The sequence below is a fragment of the Ranitomeya imitator genome, chromosome 2 (assembly GCF_032444005.1).
Source record: "Ranitomeya imitator isolate aRanImi1 chromosome 2, aRanImi1.pri, whole genome shotgun sequence".
Taxonomy (NCBI): domain Eukaryota; kingdom Metazoa; phylum Chordata; class Amphibia; order Anura; family Dendrobatidae; genus Ranitomeya; species Ranitomeya imitator.
The window spans coordinates 401,839,889-401,856,563 of record NC_091283.1 but is presented as its reverse complement, the minus strand read 5'-3'; the positions used below and the strand labels follow the sequence as shown (position 1 = coordinate 401,856,563).

Sequence of the window (16,675 nt, the reverse complement as noted above, 5' to 3'; positions counted from 1 at the left end):
TGGTGAGAACTTTGAATGCCCAAGTGCTTCACAGAAGTTTAGAATGCAGAGTCGTGAAAATAAAAAAATATTTTTTTCTTCCACAAAAGATTTTTTAGCCCCCAAGTTTTTATTTTCACAAGGGTAACAGGAGAAATTGGACCGCAATAGTTGTTGTCCAATTTATCCCAAGTACACTGATGTGCCATATGTGGGGGTAAACCACTGTTTGGGCGCACGGCAGAGCTCGGAAGGGAAGGAGCGCCGTTTTGGAATGCAGACTTTGATCGAATGGTCTGTGGGCGTTATGTTGCGATTGCAGAGCCCCTGATGTACCTAAACAGTAGTAACCCCCCACAAGTGACCTCGTTTTGGAAACTAGACCCCCCAAGGAACTTATCTAGATGTGTGGTGAGAACTTTGAATGCCCAAGTGCTTCACAGAAGTTTAGAATGCAGAGTCGTGAAAATAAAAAAATATTTTTTTTTCCACAAAAAAGATTTTGTAGCCCCCAAGTTTTTATTTTCACAAGGGTAACAGGAGAAATTGGACCCCAAAAGTTGTTGTCCAATTTATCCCAGAGTACGTTGATGCCCCATATGTGGGGGTAACCCACTGTTTGGGCGCACGGCAGAGCTCAGAAGGGAGGGATCACCATTTGACTTTTTGAGCGCAAAATTGGCTGTCGTGTTTGGAGACCCCCTGATGTAACTAAACAGTGGAAACCCAATTCTAGCTCCAACCCTAACCCCAACACACCCCTAACCCTAATCCCAACCCGATCCATAATCCTAATCACTAACCCTAACGATAATCACAACCCTTACCCCAAAACAACCCTAATGTCAACCCTAACCATAACCCTAATCAAAACCCTAAATCCAACACACCCCTAATCCTAATCTCAACCCTAACCTCAAACCTAACCCTAATCCCAATACACCCCTAATCACAACCCTAACCTTAACCCTAATCCCAAACCTAACCCTAATCCCAAGCGTAACCCTAATGCCAACCCTAACCCTAATACTAACCCTAATCCAAACCCTAACCCTAATCCCAACTCTAACCCTAACTTTAGCCCCAACCCTAGCCCTAACTTTAGCCCCAACCCTAACCCTAGCCCTAAGGCTACTTTCACACTTGCGTCGTTTGGCATTCGTCGCAATCCGTCGTTTTGGACAAAAAACGGATCCTGCAAATGTGCCCGCAGGATGCGTTTTTTGCCCATAGACTTGTATTGCCGACGGATCCTGACGGATGGCCACACGTCGCGTCCGTCGTGCACTGGATCAGTTGTGTTTTGGCGGACCGTCGGCCGAAAAATGTTCAATGTAACGATTTTTTGTACGTCGCGTCCGCCATTTCTGACCACGCATGCGTGGCCGTAACTCCGCCCCCTCCTCCCCAGGACATAGATTGGGCAGTGGATGCGTTGAAAAACTACATCCGCTGCCCACGTTGTGCACAATTTACACGTGCGTCGGTATGACGCATTGCGATGGCCCCGTACCGACGTAAGTGTGAAAGAACCCTAACCCTAAATTTAGCCCCAACCCTAACCCTAAATTTAGCCCCAACCCTAACTTTAGCCCCAAACCTAAATTTAGCCCCAACCCTAACCCTAAATTTAGCCCCAACCCTAACCCTAGCCCTAACTCTAGCCCTAACCCTAGCCCTAACCCTAACCCTAATTTTAGCCCCAACTGCTCTTCTCCTGCCGGCCGGCAGATGGCGACAGATGGCGGGCGCACTGCGCATGCGCCCGCCATTTTATTTTGCCAAGAAGACCAGGAGGAGCAGCAGGAGGACCCAGGGACACTGGTAAGTATGATAGGGTCCCCGAATCCCCCTATTTCTCTGTCTTCTGATGTGCGATCACATCAGAGGACAGAGAATTACACTTTGATTTTTTTTTTTTTGCGGTCGCCGGTTAACAGTTAATTACCGGCGATCGCAAAACAGGGGTCGGTAAAACCGACCCCGATCATGTTCTTTGGGGTCTCGGCTACCCCCGGCAGCCGAGACCCCAAAGATTCTCCCGGTGCCGGCCGGCGGGCGCACTGCGCCCGCCATTTTGAAGATGGCGGCGCCCATCGGGAGCCACGAGGAGCACCGGGTGAGACAGGTAAATATCGGGGGGCTACCTGGGACCCCATTTCTATGTCCTCTGATGTGCGATCACATCGGAGGACAGAGAAATTAAAAAGAAATCGCGTTTTTTTTTTTTTTTGCGATCGCCGGTAAACGGTTAATTACCGGCGATCATGGCAAAATTTGGCTGCCCGAGCAAGTTCCTCTCAGTCATCCGGCAGTTCCATGATGGCATGATGGTGAAGGTTCTGAACGATGGAGACGTATCTGAGGCTTTGCCAGTAACAAATGGCGTAAAACAAGGCTGTGTGCTGGCTCCAACCCTGTTCAGTATGCTGTTCTCTGCAATGTTAAGTGATGCCTTTAACAACTGTGAAGATGGAATCCAGGTTAGGTACAGGACTGATGGCAAGCTATTCAACCCAAAACGCCTGAAGGCGGTTACGAAAGTGCATGAGACTGTTATCCATGAATTACTATTTGCTGATGACTGTGCACTTAACGCTAGCACGGAACAGCAGATGCAGCATGAAATGGACAGTTTTTCGCAAGCTTGCGACAGTTTTGGTCTCGAGATCAACATTAGAAAAACCGAAGTTATGTATCAACCGGTTCCAGGAAAACTGTACAAGGAGCCACGTATCACGGTGAAGGAGCAAAACCTCAAAGCAGTCGATAACTTCACCTACTTAGGCAGCACACTTTCCCGTGACGTAACCACAGACGCTGAGGTTAACAACAGAATCGTCAAAGCCAGTGCCGCCTTCGGGAGACTGCGTAAGAACGTCTGGGAACGAAGGGGACTCAGCCTTACCACCAAGCTGAAGGTCTACTGCGCGGTGGTCCTCACCACACTTCTCTATGCTAGCGAGACCTGGACAGTGTATAGCCGGCATGCTAAACAGCTTAATCATTTCCACATGAGTTGCCTCCGCAGACTCCTCCACATCAGGTGGCAAGACAATGTCCCAGACACAGCAATTCTGGAACAAACTGGGCTCTGCAGCGTTTACACTCTCCTGCTGAAAGTCCAAGCCAGGTGGGCTGGACACGTGGTCCGAATGCCGGACAGCCGACTACCGAAACAACTGCTGTACAGAGAACTGTGCCAAGGAAAGCGAGCATTTGGGGGGGCAGAAGAAGCGCTATAAAGACTGCCTTAAGGTGTCTCTCAAAAACCTGGAAGTCAACACCAATGAATGGGAAGAGCTTGCCCTGGATCGTCCAGGTTGGAGGGGCAGGATCACCTCAGGAGCACGTGCTGCTGAAGATAGGAAAATCTGTGACGCAAAAAGAACGTGCTGTACGCAAGGCACAAGCAGAATCTGGTGTACTGACCACATCTGCTGTCGTATGTCAAGTATGTGGGCGAACCGTCAGGGCCCAGATTGGACTCATCAGCCACCTCCGGACCCATAACTATTAATTCTCTTCTAACCCTGAAGTCATGGTCATCTTCGAAAACGAAGGACGAACATCACCGGCGATTGCAAATGCGGGGTCGGTAAAAAAAACCCCGAATCATGTTCTCTGGGGTCTCGGCTACCCCCGGCAACCGAGACCCCGGAGAAAATCCGACTCTGGGGGGTGCTATTTACTTTTTCCACAGCGCCATTAATCAACGGCGCTGTGGTTTAAGTACCCTTAGCGGCCGCCGTTAAAAGGCGTATCGGCGGTCGTTAAGGGGTTAAAATAATACAGAGAAAAGAGTATAATGTATAAATGATCTTAAATGCATCTGTGATCAACTTTGATATACAAGAGCGGTATTATAATTCTCTGGTTATTGCTTGCAATGAGGCCCAGCGTGGCCCAAATTAAAATTTATTTTATGTTTTGTTATGTACAACCAATTAAATCTGATTAAACTAAAAATCTGTAATCGTTTTCGGATTATACCTCCGATCCAGACTATTGTATCTCCATAGCACAAAATATTATCCTGCAGCTGTAATGTTTCTATCTTTTTGCTAACCTACATCCAGCACGTTACCAGGACATAGGAGACTACTGGATATGACTGCAGAATCAGACAACAAAGAGTTTCTTTGTTGTTTGTTACCATAGAGATACATAAGTTTCCATAGGAGCTGTATAAACAAAACAGGAGAACATTTTTATTCAACTCCTATAGTAAATTTACCTTTTTTTTAGATGCTGTAAGAAAAAAAAAATTGCTGCAAAGGCCAATATGAGATTGATGGTGGTCCGACACTTGCACCTCCATTGATTAGCTATTTGTAGTTCCTACTGCTTAGGTAGGAAAAAAGGATCATCCCCGCGCTGCCGCCAGAAGAATTCCAAAAATTGTAGAGGTTTCTATTGGTACAATATTTGTGGCACGTCCTGATGAAGGGGTCACCTGAACCCTGAAACGCGTAGAATATACCACGTTGAAACCTCTACTATTTTTGGAATTGTTCTTGCGCAGGGCGCGGATGTTGCTTTTTTCTACCTAAGTGTATGTTTCAATCAGGTCTTGCACTGACCTGTGGCTCTGCAGCAGCCGCCATTAATATATGTCATCCCTCCACTCTCACCAGGTGAGTAGTTCTCTTGGTGTGCAACTCTGTGTAACATTTGATAAGACCCTATTTACGCTTTTGGGTCTCCCTTTTTTCTCTGACTACTTCCCACTGCTATCAGATGTACACAGTGTATGGAGACGATCATTGTGTAGTGTTCAACCTTTCCTCCTATTGATCTGAGCTGCAGTAACAGAGAACAGCCACAAGTTGGAGCAAAGAACTGACCTGCTCCAGATACCACATCCCAGCTACAAACAGCTGATCTGTGGGGGGTGATGGGTGTGAGATCAACCAACGGTCTGATGTTCATAATAAAATAGGTCATCAATTTATGTCAACCCCTTTCATTTAGTTAACCCCTTAGCGACCGCCGATACGCCTTTTAACGGCGGCCGCTAAGGGTACTTAAACCACAGCGCCGTTAATTAACGGTGCTGTGGAAAAAGTGAATAGCGCCCCCCAGAGTCGGATTTTCTCCGGGGTCTCGGCTGCCGGGGGTAGCCGACACCCCAGAGAACATGATTCGGGGGGTCTTTTACCGACCCCGCATTTGCAATCGCCGGTAATTAACCGTTTAACGGCGATCGCAAAAAAACAAACAAACGCGATCTTTTTAATTTCTCTGTCCTCCGATGTGATCGCACATCAGAGGACAGAGAAAGGGGGTCCCAGATAGCCCCCCGATACTCACCTATCTCCCCCGGTGCTCCTCCTGGCTCCCGGTGGGCGCCACCATCTTCAAAATGGCGGGCGCATGCGCAGTGCGCCCGCCGGCCGGCATCGAAACTCTTTGGGGTCTCGGCTGCCGGGGGTAGCCGAGACCCCAAAGAACATGATCGGGGTCGGTTTTACCGACCCCTGTTTTGCGATCGCCGGTAATTAACTGTTTACCGACGACCGCAAAAAAAATAAAAAAAAATCAAAGTGTAGTTCTCTGTCCTCTGATGTGATCGCACATCAGAGGACAGAGAGATAGGGGGATTCGGGGACCCTATTATACTTACCGGTGTCCCTGGATCCTCCTGCTGCTCCTCCTGGCTGCCGGGGAAAAGAAAATGGCGGGCGCATGCGCAGTGCGCCTGCCATCTATCGCCATCTACCGGCAGACAGGAGAAGAGCAGTTGGGGCTAAAATTAGGGTTAGGGCTAGGGTTAGGGCTAGGGTTACGGCTAGGGTTAGAGCTAGGGTTCAGGCTAGGGTTATGGCTAGGGTTAGGGTTAGGGCTAGGGTTACGGCTAGGGTTAGGGCTAGGGTTGGGGGTAGGGTTAGGGCTAGGGTTAGGGTTGGGGCTAAATTTAGGGTTGGGGCTAAATTCAGGGTTAGGGTTCTTTCACACTTACGTTGGTACGGGGCCGTCGCAATGCGTCGGCCCGACATACCGACGCATGTTGTGAAAATTGTGCACAACGTGGGCAACTTATGTAGTTTTTCAACGCATCCGCTGCCCAATCTATGTCCTGGGGAGGAGGGGGCGGAGTTACGGCCACGCATGCGTGGTCAGAAATGGCGGACGCGACGTACAAAAAATCGTTACATTGAACATTTTTTGTGCCGACGGCCCACCAAAACACAACTGATCCAGTGCACGACGGACGCGACATGTGGCCATCCGTCACGATCCTTCGGCAATAAAAGTCTATGGGCAAAAAAACGCATCCTGCGGGCACATTTGGAGGATCCGTTTTTTTGTCCAAAACGACGGATTGCGACGGATGACAAACGACGCAAGTGTGAAAGTAGCCTTAGGGCTAGGGTTAGGGTTGGGGCTAAAGTTAGGGCTAGAGTTGGGGCTAAAGTTAGGGATAGATTTGGGGTTAGGGTTTGGGATGGCATTAGGGTTACGCTTGGGATTAGGGTTAGGTTTGGGATTAGGGTTAAGGTTAGGGTTGTGATTAGGGGTGTATTGGGATTAGGGTTAGGTTTGAGGTTAGGGTTGAGATTAGGATTAGGGGTGTGTTGGATTTAGGGTTTTGATTAGGGTTATGGTTAGGGTTGACATTAGGGTTGTTTTGGGGTAAGGGTTGTGATTAGGATTATGGATCGGGTTGGGATTAGGGGTGTGTTGGGGTTAGGGTTGGAGCTAGAATTGGGGGGTTTCCACTGTTTAGTTACATCAGGGGGTCTCCAAACACGACAGCCAATTTTGCGCTCAAAAAGTCAAATGGTGCTCCCTCCCTTCTGAGCTCTGCCGTGCGCCCAAACAGTGGGTTACCCCCACATATGGGGCATCAGCGTATTTGGGATAAATTGGACAACGTTTGGGGTCCAATTTCTCCTGTTACCCTTGTGAAAATAAAAACTTGGGGGCTACAAAATCTTTTTTTTGTGGAAAAATTTTTTTTTTTTTAATTTTCACGACTCTGCATTCTAAACTTCTGTGAAGCACTTGGGCATTCAAAGTTCTCACCACACATCTAGATAAGTTCCTTAGGGGGTCTAGTTTCCAAAATGGGGTCACTTGTGGGGGGTTACTACTGTTTAGGTACATCAGGGGCTCTGCAAATGCAACATAACGCCCACAGACCATTCTATCAAAGTCTGCATTCCAAAACAGCGCTCCTTCCCTTCCGAGCTCTGCCGTGCGCCCAAACAGTGGTTTACCCCCACATATGGGGTACCAGCATACTCAGGACAAATTGGACAACAACTTTTGGGGTCCGATTTCTCTTGTTACCCTTGTGAAAATAAAAACTTGGGGGCTAAAAAATCTTTTTTTGTGGAAAAAAAAATATTTTTTATTTTCACGACTCTGCATTCTAAACTTCTGTGAAGCACTTGGGCGTTCAAAGTTCTCACCACACATCTAGATAAGTTCCATGGGGGGGTCTAGTTTCCAAAATGGGGTCATTTGTGGGGGGTTTCCACTGTTTAGGCACATCAGGGGCTCTCCAAACGCGACATGGCGTCCGATCTCAATTCCAGACAATTCTACATTGAAAAAGTAAAACAGCACTCCTTCTCTTCCAAGCTCTGTGGTGCGCCCAAACGGTTTACCCCCACATATTGGGTATCGACGTACTCAGGAGAAATTGCACTACAACTTTTGTCGTCTAATTTCTCCTGTTACCCTTGTGAAAATAAAAATTTGGGGGCAAAAAGATTTTTGTGGAAAAAATGTTATTTTTTATTTTCACGGCTCAACGTTATAAATTTCTGTGAAGCACATGGAGGTTCAAAGTGCTCACCACACATCTAGATAAGTTCCTTAGGGGGTCTAGTTTCCAAAATGGTGTCACTTGTGGGGGGTTTCCACTGTTTAGGCACATCAGGGGCTCTCTAAACGCGACATGGCGTCCAATCTCAATTCCTGCCAATTCTACATTGAAAAAGTAAAACGGCGCTCCTTCATTTCCAAGCTCTGCGGTGCACCCAAACAGTGGTTTACCCTCACATATGGGGTATTGGCATATTCAGGAGAAATTGCATAACAAAATTTATGGTTACATTTCTGTTTTTACACTTGTGAAAATAAAAAAAATGGTTCTGAATTTAAATGTTTGCAAAAAAAAGTTAAATGTTCATTTTTTCCTTCCACATTGTTTCAGTTCCTGTGAAGCATGTAAAGGGTTAATAAACTTCTTGAATGTGATTTTGAGAACCTTGAGGGGTGTAGTTTTTAGAATGGTGTCACACTTCGTTATTTTCTATCATATAGACCCCTCAAAATGACTTCAAATGCGATGTGGTCCCTAAAAAAAGAAAGGTGTTGTAAAAATGAGAAATTGCTGGTCAACTTTTAACCCTTATAACTCCCTAACAAAAAAATTTTTTTTCCAAAATTGTGCTGATGTAAAGTAGACATGTGGGAAATGTTATTTATTAACTATTTTTTGGTGACATCTCTCTTATTTAAGGGCATAAAAATACAAAGTTTGAAAATTGCAAAATTTTAAAAATTTTCGCCATATTTCCGTTTTTTTCATAAATAATCGCAAGTAATATCGAAGAAATGTTACCACTAACATGAAGTACAATATGTCACGAAAAAACAATCTCAGAATCAGCGGGATCCGTTGAAGCGTTCCAGAGTTATAACCTCATAAAGTGACAGTGGTCAGAATTGCAAAAATTGGCCTGGTCATTAAGTACCAAATTGGCTCTGTCACTAAGGGGTTAAAGCCCTTTATCTGTAAACATTTTTTGCATTTTCTCTTTTTGTTTTTTCTTTTGTAGGATGCCCAAATTATCACATTTTTACACTCTGCTCTGTACGACAAAAAATACTGGGATAAACCCGAAGTGTTCAATCCTGATCGTTTCCTAGATGACAATGGGAAATTTCTGAATAATGAGGCTCACATACCATTTGGAGCAGGTAAAGTAACTCATTTGTACTTTAAAAGGAAATTCACCTATAATGCGTGTGCATCAGGTTGGCCGTTACCATTTCTGTGCTGCTAAGAGATTATCCTTACTTTATAGACCTTAATACACATTAGGGTAAACTCAGCAGAACACACTGATTACCTATAGTACCAGATGGTGGCCCGATTCTAACGCATCGGGTATTATAGAATATGTATGTATGTATGTATGTATGTATGTATTTAGCAGCCACATAGTATATAGCACAGGCCACGTAGTATATAGGAGCCATGTAGTAAATAGCAAATACTACGTGGCCTGTGCTACATACTATGTGGCTGCTATATACATACATACATATTGTAGAATACCCGATGCGTTAATACAGGCCACGCAATATATAACAGTGGCCACGCAGTATATAACACAACCCACGCAGTATATAGCAGCCACGCGGTATATAACACAGGCATGCACTATATAACACTGGTCACGTAATATATAGCACAGCCCACGCAGTACATAACACTGCCCACATAGTATCTAACACTGACCACGTAGTATATAGCAGCCACACGGTATATAACACAGCCCATGTAATATATAACACTGCCCACGTAGTGTATTGCAGTGTGGGCACATATCCCTGTTAAAAATAATAAGTAAAATAAAAAATAGTTATATACTCACGTCTCGCGAGACTGCTAAGTCTTCTGGGTAATTTCGCAATGCATCTCTGGGAACGGAAGCTGGCAGCAGGCGCGAGCGCATCGTCGGACTACGGAAGGTGAGAATAGCAGGTTTTTTGTTTATTATTTTTAACATTACATCTTTTTACTATTGATGCCGCATAGGCAGCACCAATAGTAAAAATAGCAGCGTTAACGTTAGCCGCGGCATAACGCGGTCCGTTACCGCTGGCATTAACCCTGTGTGAGCGGTGACTGGAAGGGAGCATGGAGCGGGCGCCGGGCACTGACTGCAGGGGAGGGACTAATCAGACTGTGCCCTTCACTGATTGGTCGCGGCAGCCATGACAGGCAGCTGGGCGAGACCAATCAGCGACGCGGGATTTCCGTTACGGAAGTTGCAGACAGACAGAGGGAAGTACCCCTTAGACAATTGTATATATATATATAGATAGGGCGACATTCCTAACACTCCCCTACAGATGATCTCCAGAAGATAGAGCTCAGGCATGCTGAATTTAAATGCCATATCCACTTTGCATCAGAGGTGTTTGGGAGCAGCTTTCTCCCCTTTCCCCTTTGAAAACAGATGAACGCTCAACAGAGGTCAGCACTCATATGTATGGGAGAGTTGGACAATACAGGACCTTATCATGTATCTCTGTACGCAGGAAGCTCCCCCTAGTGGTGACTGCAGACAGAATCTTATCATGTATCTCTGTATACAAAGAGCTCTACCTAGTGGTGGCTGCAAAGAGAATCTTATGTATCTCTGTATGCAGGGAACTCCTCCTTGTGGTGGCTGCAGACAAAATCTGATCATGGATCTCTATGCAGGGAACTCCCCCAAGTGGCGGCAGCAGACAGAATCTGATTATGTATCTCTGTATACAGGGAGCTCCTTCTAGTTTTGACTGCAGACAGAATCTTATCATGTACTTCTGCATGCAGGGAGCTCCACCTAGTGCTGGCTGCAGAGAGAATCTGATCATGTATTGATGAATACAGGGAGCTCCCCCTAGTGGTGGCTGCAGAGAATCTTATGTATTTCTGTATGCAGAGATTTCCACCTAGTGGTGGCTACAAAGTATGATCATGGATCTCTGTGTGCAGGGAGCTCCATCTAGTGGTGGCTACAGACAGAATATGATCTATGTATGCCAACTAAAAACAATCTCTGTAAAAAAGTTGTAAGTCGTGTTGGATTCTAACAAAGTACATTTCTTGCAGGTAAAAGGTCATGTATTGGCGAAGCTTTAGCAAAGACTGAGATTTTCATCTATTTTGTCAGTTTTCTTCAAAAATTCAACTTGAAATTTCCATCGGGAGAACAAGGACCAATTGGTTTAATTCAGGGAGGGACCCGCGATCCGGAGGCCTTTAACATCTGTGCTGAATGGCGCCATTAAGCCCTGAAATGTATTTAAAGTGGTGTGAATTCTGATGCCAAATAATACTGTAAAAACAGAATGATTGGAAAGGGACATTTTTGTTATATTTTATTCCATGTTGATTTTAGTAATTTCTTCTTTACAAATTGCCTTTGAGTAGAGATAAAAGGGGTTGTCCTCTTTTAGAAAACTTTTCCCTGTAGGCGGTTAGATGGACCCGGGGAGGGTAAATAAAGCTCTTGGAAAGACAGCCTTCTGGCTAAGGTGTTGCACAAGTAGGTTTCAAAGCCGTGAGCAATTGTGTAAAGAACGTGGCACTCACTCAGTATGAAAACCAAGGGTGCAATTTCTATTTAGAAGAAATCTCCAGACAAAAATTAGCAACGTTTCAGTCAAAAGTTGTCCTTCATCAGTCAGCTGGATAAAAGTGAAATTGCAAAATACAGCGCAGGGTGAGGCTGCGCGGTATCCCACGCAGTGCAGGAAGGCGCTTTCCTGCACAGCAGTCGAAACGGCACAACTTTGCCCTGCACTGTATTTTATGGTAAACAAAGCTCGACAGGCAAATGTTTTCTGAAATAGAACAAGCCTTTTTGGTTTTAGATGACATATATAGATTTTTTATATTTTTTTAATTGTTGTCATTTTTTTCCTATACATTTGAACATTTACCGTATATGTATTTAAATTAGTTATTTTTTAGTGCTTTGTGCCTTTTTGCACAATAATTGGTCAAGCATGCAGACTCATCCCATGATGCTTTGTTCTATATAATTATACGAATCACTTTCCCACAATCAAAAACATAGATATATTTTTTGTGACTTCTCCAAGTGGACGTAGCTACCTTAGAAGCCAGACCTTTTGACAAGTCCTGCTACACGACAATGGTTTTAGTTTGGCATTTCGGCCATATCAAGTTTAGTATCTTTTCTTATGGACAGCTTTCGCACGGGCTGCTGGTACGGAAGGTGGCACATGAATGCACAAGTAGTAAAAGTTTGTTGAAAAGTTTGTTCATCTATGCAGGTGGGCTCAAACGTCACCTGTTGGTTGACCCAGACACTCCTGATTGAAGCAACGGGACTGAAGTGCAGAAGAGCTGTAGTAATGGTGGTCCTGGGCTGGCTGATCTCTGTGGGGGCTCTAAAAAGTAAGGAATTTTTTTACATAATTTTTGAAGGTACTCCAGAAATGACGCTTGTTGAAAGCTTTGACCAAACATCTGCTTCCTAAGCTTTCATCATAAACTGTATTTTCATGTATTTTATTAAAAATAGTTTGATTAAAAAAAAATATTTAGAATACTGATTGTGTCAATCGACAACAATGAAAATGGACAACAATGACTTGCATGATTGGAAGGCTAGGGTTCAAGACATAAGAAGTGCCTATTTAGCAATGCCGTATGTCAACTTTGCATCCATCAATGTAAAACATTACATATTAAAAGGTTTGCTAAAATTACACAGGTCTGCGACTAAAAAGCTGTTTGATTATTTTCATCTAATTTCCATGTATTTTGGTGTGCTAGAAACAAAAAAAATATTGAAAAAACTTAAGGTTTTGCCACAACGTGCAAAATTCTCTTCAAATTTAGTATATTTTTCCTCAATTTTTGGTATTTATTTTATCTTAGGGTTTTGAAAGTCAAAATTACTATTAATTAATTCACATCAATGCATTGAAGATATACAATGGCAAAAAAATATAACTTTCAAAGAAAAGAACTTTCAGAGTGAGCAATGAAACCAGCATCAACATGTTGCAAGCTGAGCGAGCAGGCTCTGACATGCCCGGGCTTGATTCAATTGTTTTATCTTGGTTCTCGCCTGTTCACACTTTTTTATCTCAGTTCGTGTTAGCTCATCATATTCAACCGTGTTTCCCAAAATTAGCATTATGGCTCAGCGGAAGTGTATTAATTCGCCTGACAGTTTCTGTTACATTTGTGGTGAATATCCTCAAAAAGAAGGGTGGTTTGCATTTAAAGAGGTCGTAGAGAAATTTTTAGGCAATAACAAAGACCCTGACTACAAATAAATCGTCGGACGAATGCTGAAAGCATTTCAAGCTTTAGGTTACCTGATGAGTTTTAGTTTCAAAAAGTTTTATTGAAATTTCAACATTCAACAATTATAAAACAAAGTTTAAATGTGAATATGCTCCCTCGCAGGGGAGTCTATTAACGAGAAATATAAGAACACATATCTATCATGGATGTAAGGGGGGACACTACAAAGACAACACAAGGAATAAACATGGAGGGTCTGCATTTACATTTTAATTTGTAACAAACTTTGTCCCCACAGATCAAATCACAAACTTTGTCCCCACAGATCGAATCACTATGGGGACAGACGTAGAGTCCGACTCAGGAGTAAATTAGGCTGCAAGTCCATCCATGGGCTCCATATCTTAAAAAACTAATCCCACATATCATTTCTAGTAGCCTCAATGCGTTCATAAAACATGATGTTAGTCATCCTTTCCTTAACCATTCGTAGCGACAATGTGGGAGACCTCCATTTCGAAGCAATGTGTATTTTAGTAGCCATAAAAAGAAAAGTAACCAACTTAAATAGGTTTTTAGGAAGAGTCGGGTGTCTCGCCCCAAGCAGAAAAACAGAGGCATCCAAATTGGTTTTTCTCCCAGCCAATTGGTCTACTAGCAGATTTATCTGTTGCCATAAGTTGGACACCACTGGGCATATCCACCATATATGTTTCATATCCCCAGGTAAGTTACATCCCGGAAAGCATAATTCTGAGACATTCGGGAATATGCTATGGAGTTTAGTGGGCACCAGATATGTCCTATGAAGGACCTTGATCGAGGTTTCTACTAATGATTGGTGACTACCCTTAGATAGCGTGTCGCAGCACCTCCTCCAAGCCTCCACCGGCAGCTCGACACCCAACTCCTCCTCCCACCGTCTCATGAATCCCAATTTCTCCTGATCATAGGGTGGGTTTATAATTGAGTAAAGCAAAGATATCATCCCTCTTCCCATTGGATCGGAGAGGCACTTTTGTTCATACCCGGAGACGGGAACGGGACGTTTACCTTGGGTTAGACCACCTGCAAAATGTAAGACCTGATTGATGTGCATTGTTTCTCTAATCGGGGGGCCTGATGAGTTTTAAAGTGCATTTCCTCCATTCCCACCTTGACAACTTTCCTGAAAATCTGGGAGCTGTGAGTGAAGAGCAAGGTGAACGATTCCACCAGGACATTAATGAGATGGAAAGAAGATACCAGGGAAGATGGAGCATAAGGGTACCGTCACACAGTGGCATTTTGATCGCTACGACGGCATGATTTGTGACGTTCCAGCGATATATCCGTGACGTTCCAGCGATCTCGCTGTGTCTGACACGCTCCTGCGATCAGGGACCCCGCTGAGAATCGTACGTCGTAGCAGATCGTTTGAAACTTTCTTTCGTCGTCTAGTGTCCCGCTGTGGCGGCATGATCGCATGGTGTAACAAAGGTGTGCACGATATTGTATACGATGTGCGCATAGTAACCAACGGCTTCTACATCGCACATACGTCATGAAATTATCGCTCCAGCGTCGTACATTGCAAAGTGTGACAGCAGTTTACGACGCTGGAGCGATATTGTTACGATGCTGGAGCGTCACGGATCGTGCCGTCGTAGCGATCAAAATGCCACTGTGTGACGGTACCCTTAGGCTAGGTTCAGATTGCGTTAGTGCAATCCGTTTAGCGCCTAGCGCTAGCGGATTGCACTAACGCAATGTGTTTTAAAGGGGTCGCGTTAAACGTCCCTGCTCTCGCAGATCTCTGATCTGCGAGAGTGGGGAACGGACCGCGGACGCGCCTCGGACGCTGCTAGCGCCACAAAACACTGGCACATCGCTAGTGATGCGCGTCCCCATTGCTGTTAATGGGCGCACTAACGGACGCGTTGCACGGCGTTAATTTCGCCGTGCAACGCTGTCCGTTAGCGCGGTCCCATTAACGCAATGGGAACCTAGCCTTACAATGATGGCAGACTACTGTTGGATGCTTCAGAGAGACATTCCAGATGCTACTCACAAGCGTAAATGCACCAAGAGAAGCCTCACTGGGAAGAAGAATCGGTTTTAGTGTGTGTTAGTGAGCTCATTGCAGTTAAAAAATGATTTTCATGGAACATTTGTAATAAAAAATTAATTTTATGAGTCTATTCATTTATTTTGAGGTATTGTCTTATTTAACATATTGTAGTTACTTAAATTGTCAGAAAACGTGATGTCCTATGAAAAAAAACGGAGGTTATTTTCGGATTCAGCGCACTTAAAAACAAAGATTAAGTAGAATAACCAAAACAGCTCTTGAAAAAATTTTTTTTGCAGACCTGTGTTATAAATCAGAAGATTAAGAATTGTGTTTTCGATAAGTTACATTCGTTTAGCTGCTTCACTTATTAGACCAAGTGATTATTGAGCTTGACCAACTTTGCAACTTTTTATCTTACTAAATGTAAAATTATGTAAATTTTGAGATAGTGTTCCAAAAAAGTTTTTTGACTATTTAGCTGCTGCAGAGTCTGTGCAACTCCCTCACATAACTGGCTGCCTTGCTGAATCTTAAACAGATCCATCAGCACCCTGTTCTTGGCCAAGTTGGCTCTCTGCTCTCCCTCCCTTCTAGCAGATTATATACTGTGGGTACGGAAAGTATTCATTGCAGCCATTTGGTAAATTCAAAAAAGTTCTTTTTTTTTCTCATTAATGGACACTCTGCACCCCATCTTGACTGAAAAAACAGAAATATAGTAATTTTTGCAAATTTATTAAAAAAGAAAAACTGAAATATCACATGGTCATAAGTATTCAGACCCGTTGCTCAGTATTGAGTAGAAGCATCCTTTTCAGCTAGTACAGCCATGAGTCTTTTGGGGAATGATGCAACAAGGTTTTCACTCATGGATTTGGGGATCTTCGGCCATTCTTCCTTGCAGATCCTCTCCAGTTCCATCAGGTTGGATGGCGAACGTTGGTGGACAGCCATTTTCAGGTCTCGCCAGAGATGCTCAATTAGTTTTAGGTCAGGGCTCTGGCTGGGCCAGTCAAGAATGGTCACAGAGTTGTTCTGAAGCCAGTCCTTTGTTATTTAGCTGTGTGCTTATGGTCATTGTCTTGTTGGAAGGTGAACCTTCGGCCAAGTCTGAGGTCCAGAGCACTCTGGAAGAGGTTTCCATCCATAATAGCTCTGTACTTGGCCGCATTCATGTTTCCTTCAATGGCAACCAGTCATCCAGTCCCTGCAGCTGAAAAACACCACCATAGCATGATGCTGCCACCACGCTTCACTGTTGGGATTGTATTGGGCAGGTGATGAGCAGTGCCTGATTTTCTCCACACATACTGCTTAGAATTATCACCAAAAAGGTCTATCTTCGTCTCATCAGACCAGAGAATCTTAGTTCTCATAGTCTGGAAGTCCTTCATGTGTTTTTCTTAGCAAACATTATGCAGGCTTTCATATGTCTTGCACTGAGGAGAGGCTTCCTTCAGGCCACTGTGCCATAACGGCCTGACTGGTGGAGTGCTGCAGTGATAGTTGAATTTGTGGAACTTTCTTCCATCTCCCTAATGCATCTCTGGAGCTCAGCAACAGTGATCTTGGGACTCTTCTTTACCTCTCTCACCAAGGCTCTTCTTCTTCCACAATTGCTC

General features: G+C 44.3%; 1 protein-coding gene across 1 annotated transcript in view; it reads left to right on the top strand.

The window, feature by feature from the left end:
* Nucleotides 1-12,453, top strand: part of LOC138664166 (cytochrome P450 2F2-like) — a 52,436-nt gene extending 39,983 nt beyond the window's left edge. The window contains exons 8-9 of the mRNA XM_069750623.1: nucleotides 8,775-8,916; nucleotides 10,826-12,453. Coding sequence (XP_069606724.1) covers nucleotides 8,775-8,916; nucleotides 10,826-11,004 — 321 coding nt within the window. The 3' untranslated portion in view covers nucleotides 11,005-12,453. The remainder of the gene's footprint in view (nucleotides 1-8,774; nucleotides 8,917-10,825) is intronic.
* The last annotated feature ends 4,222 nt before the right edge of the window (nucleotides 12,454-16,675 follow it).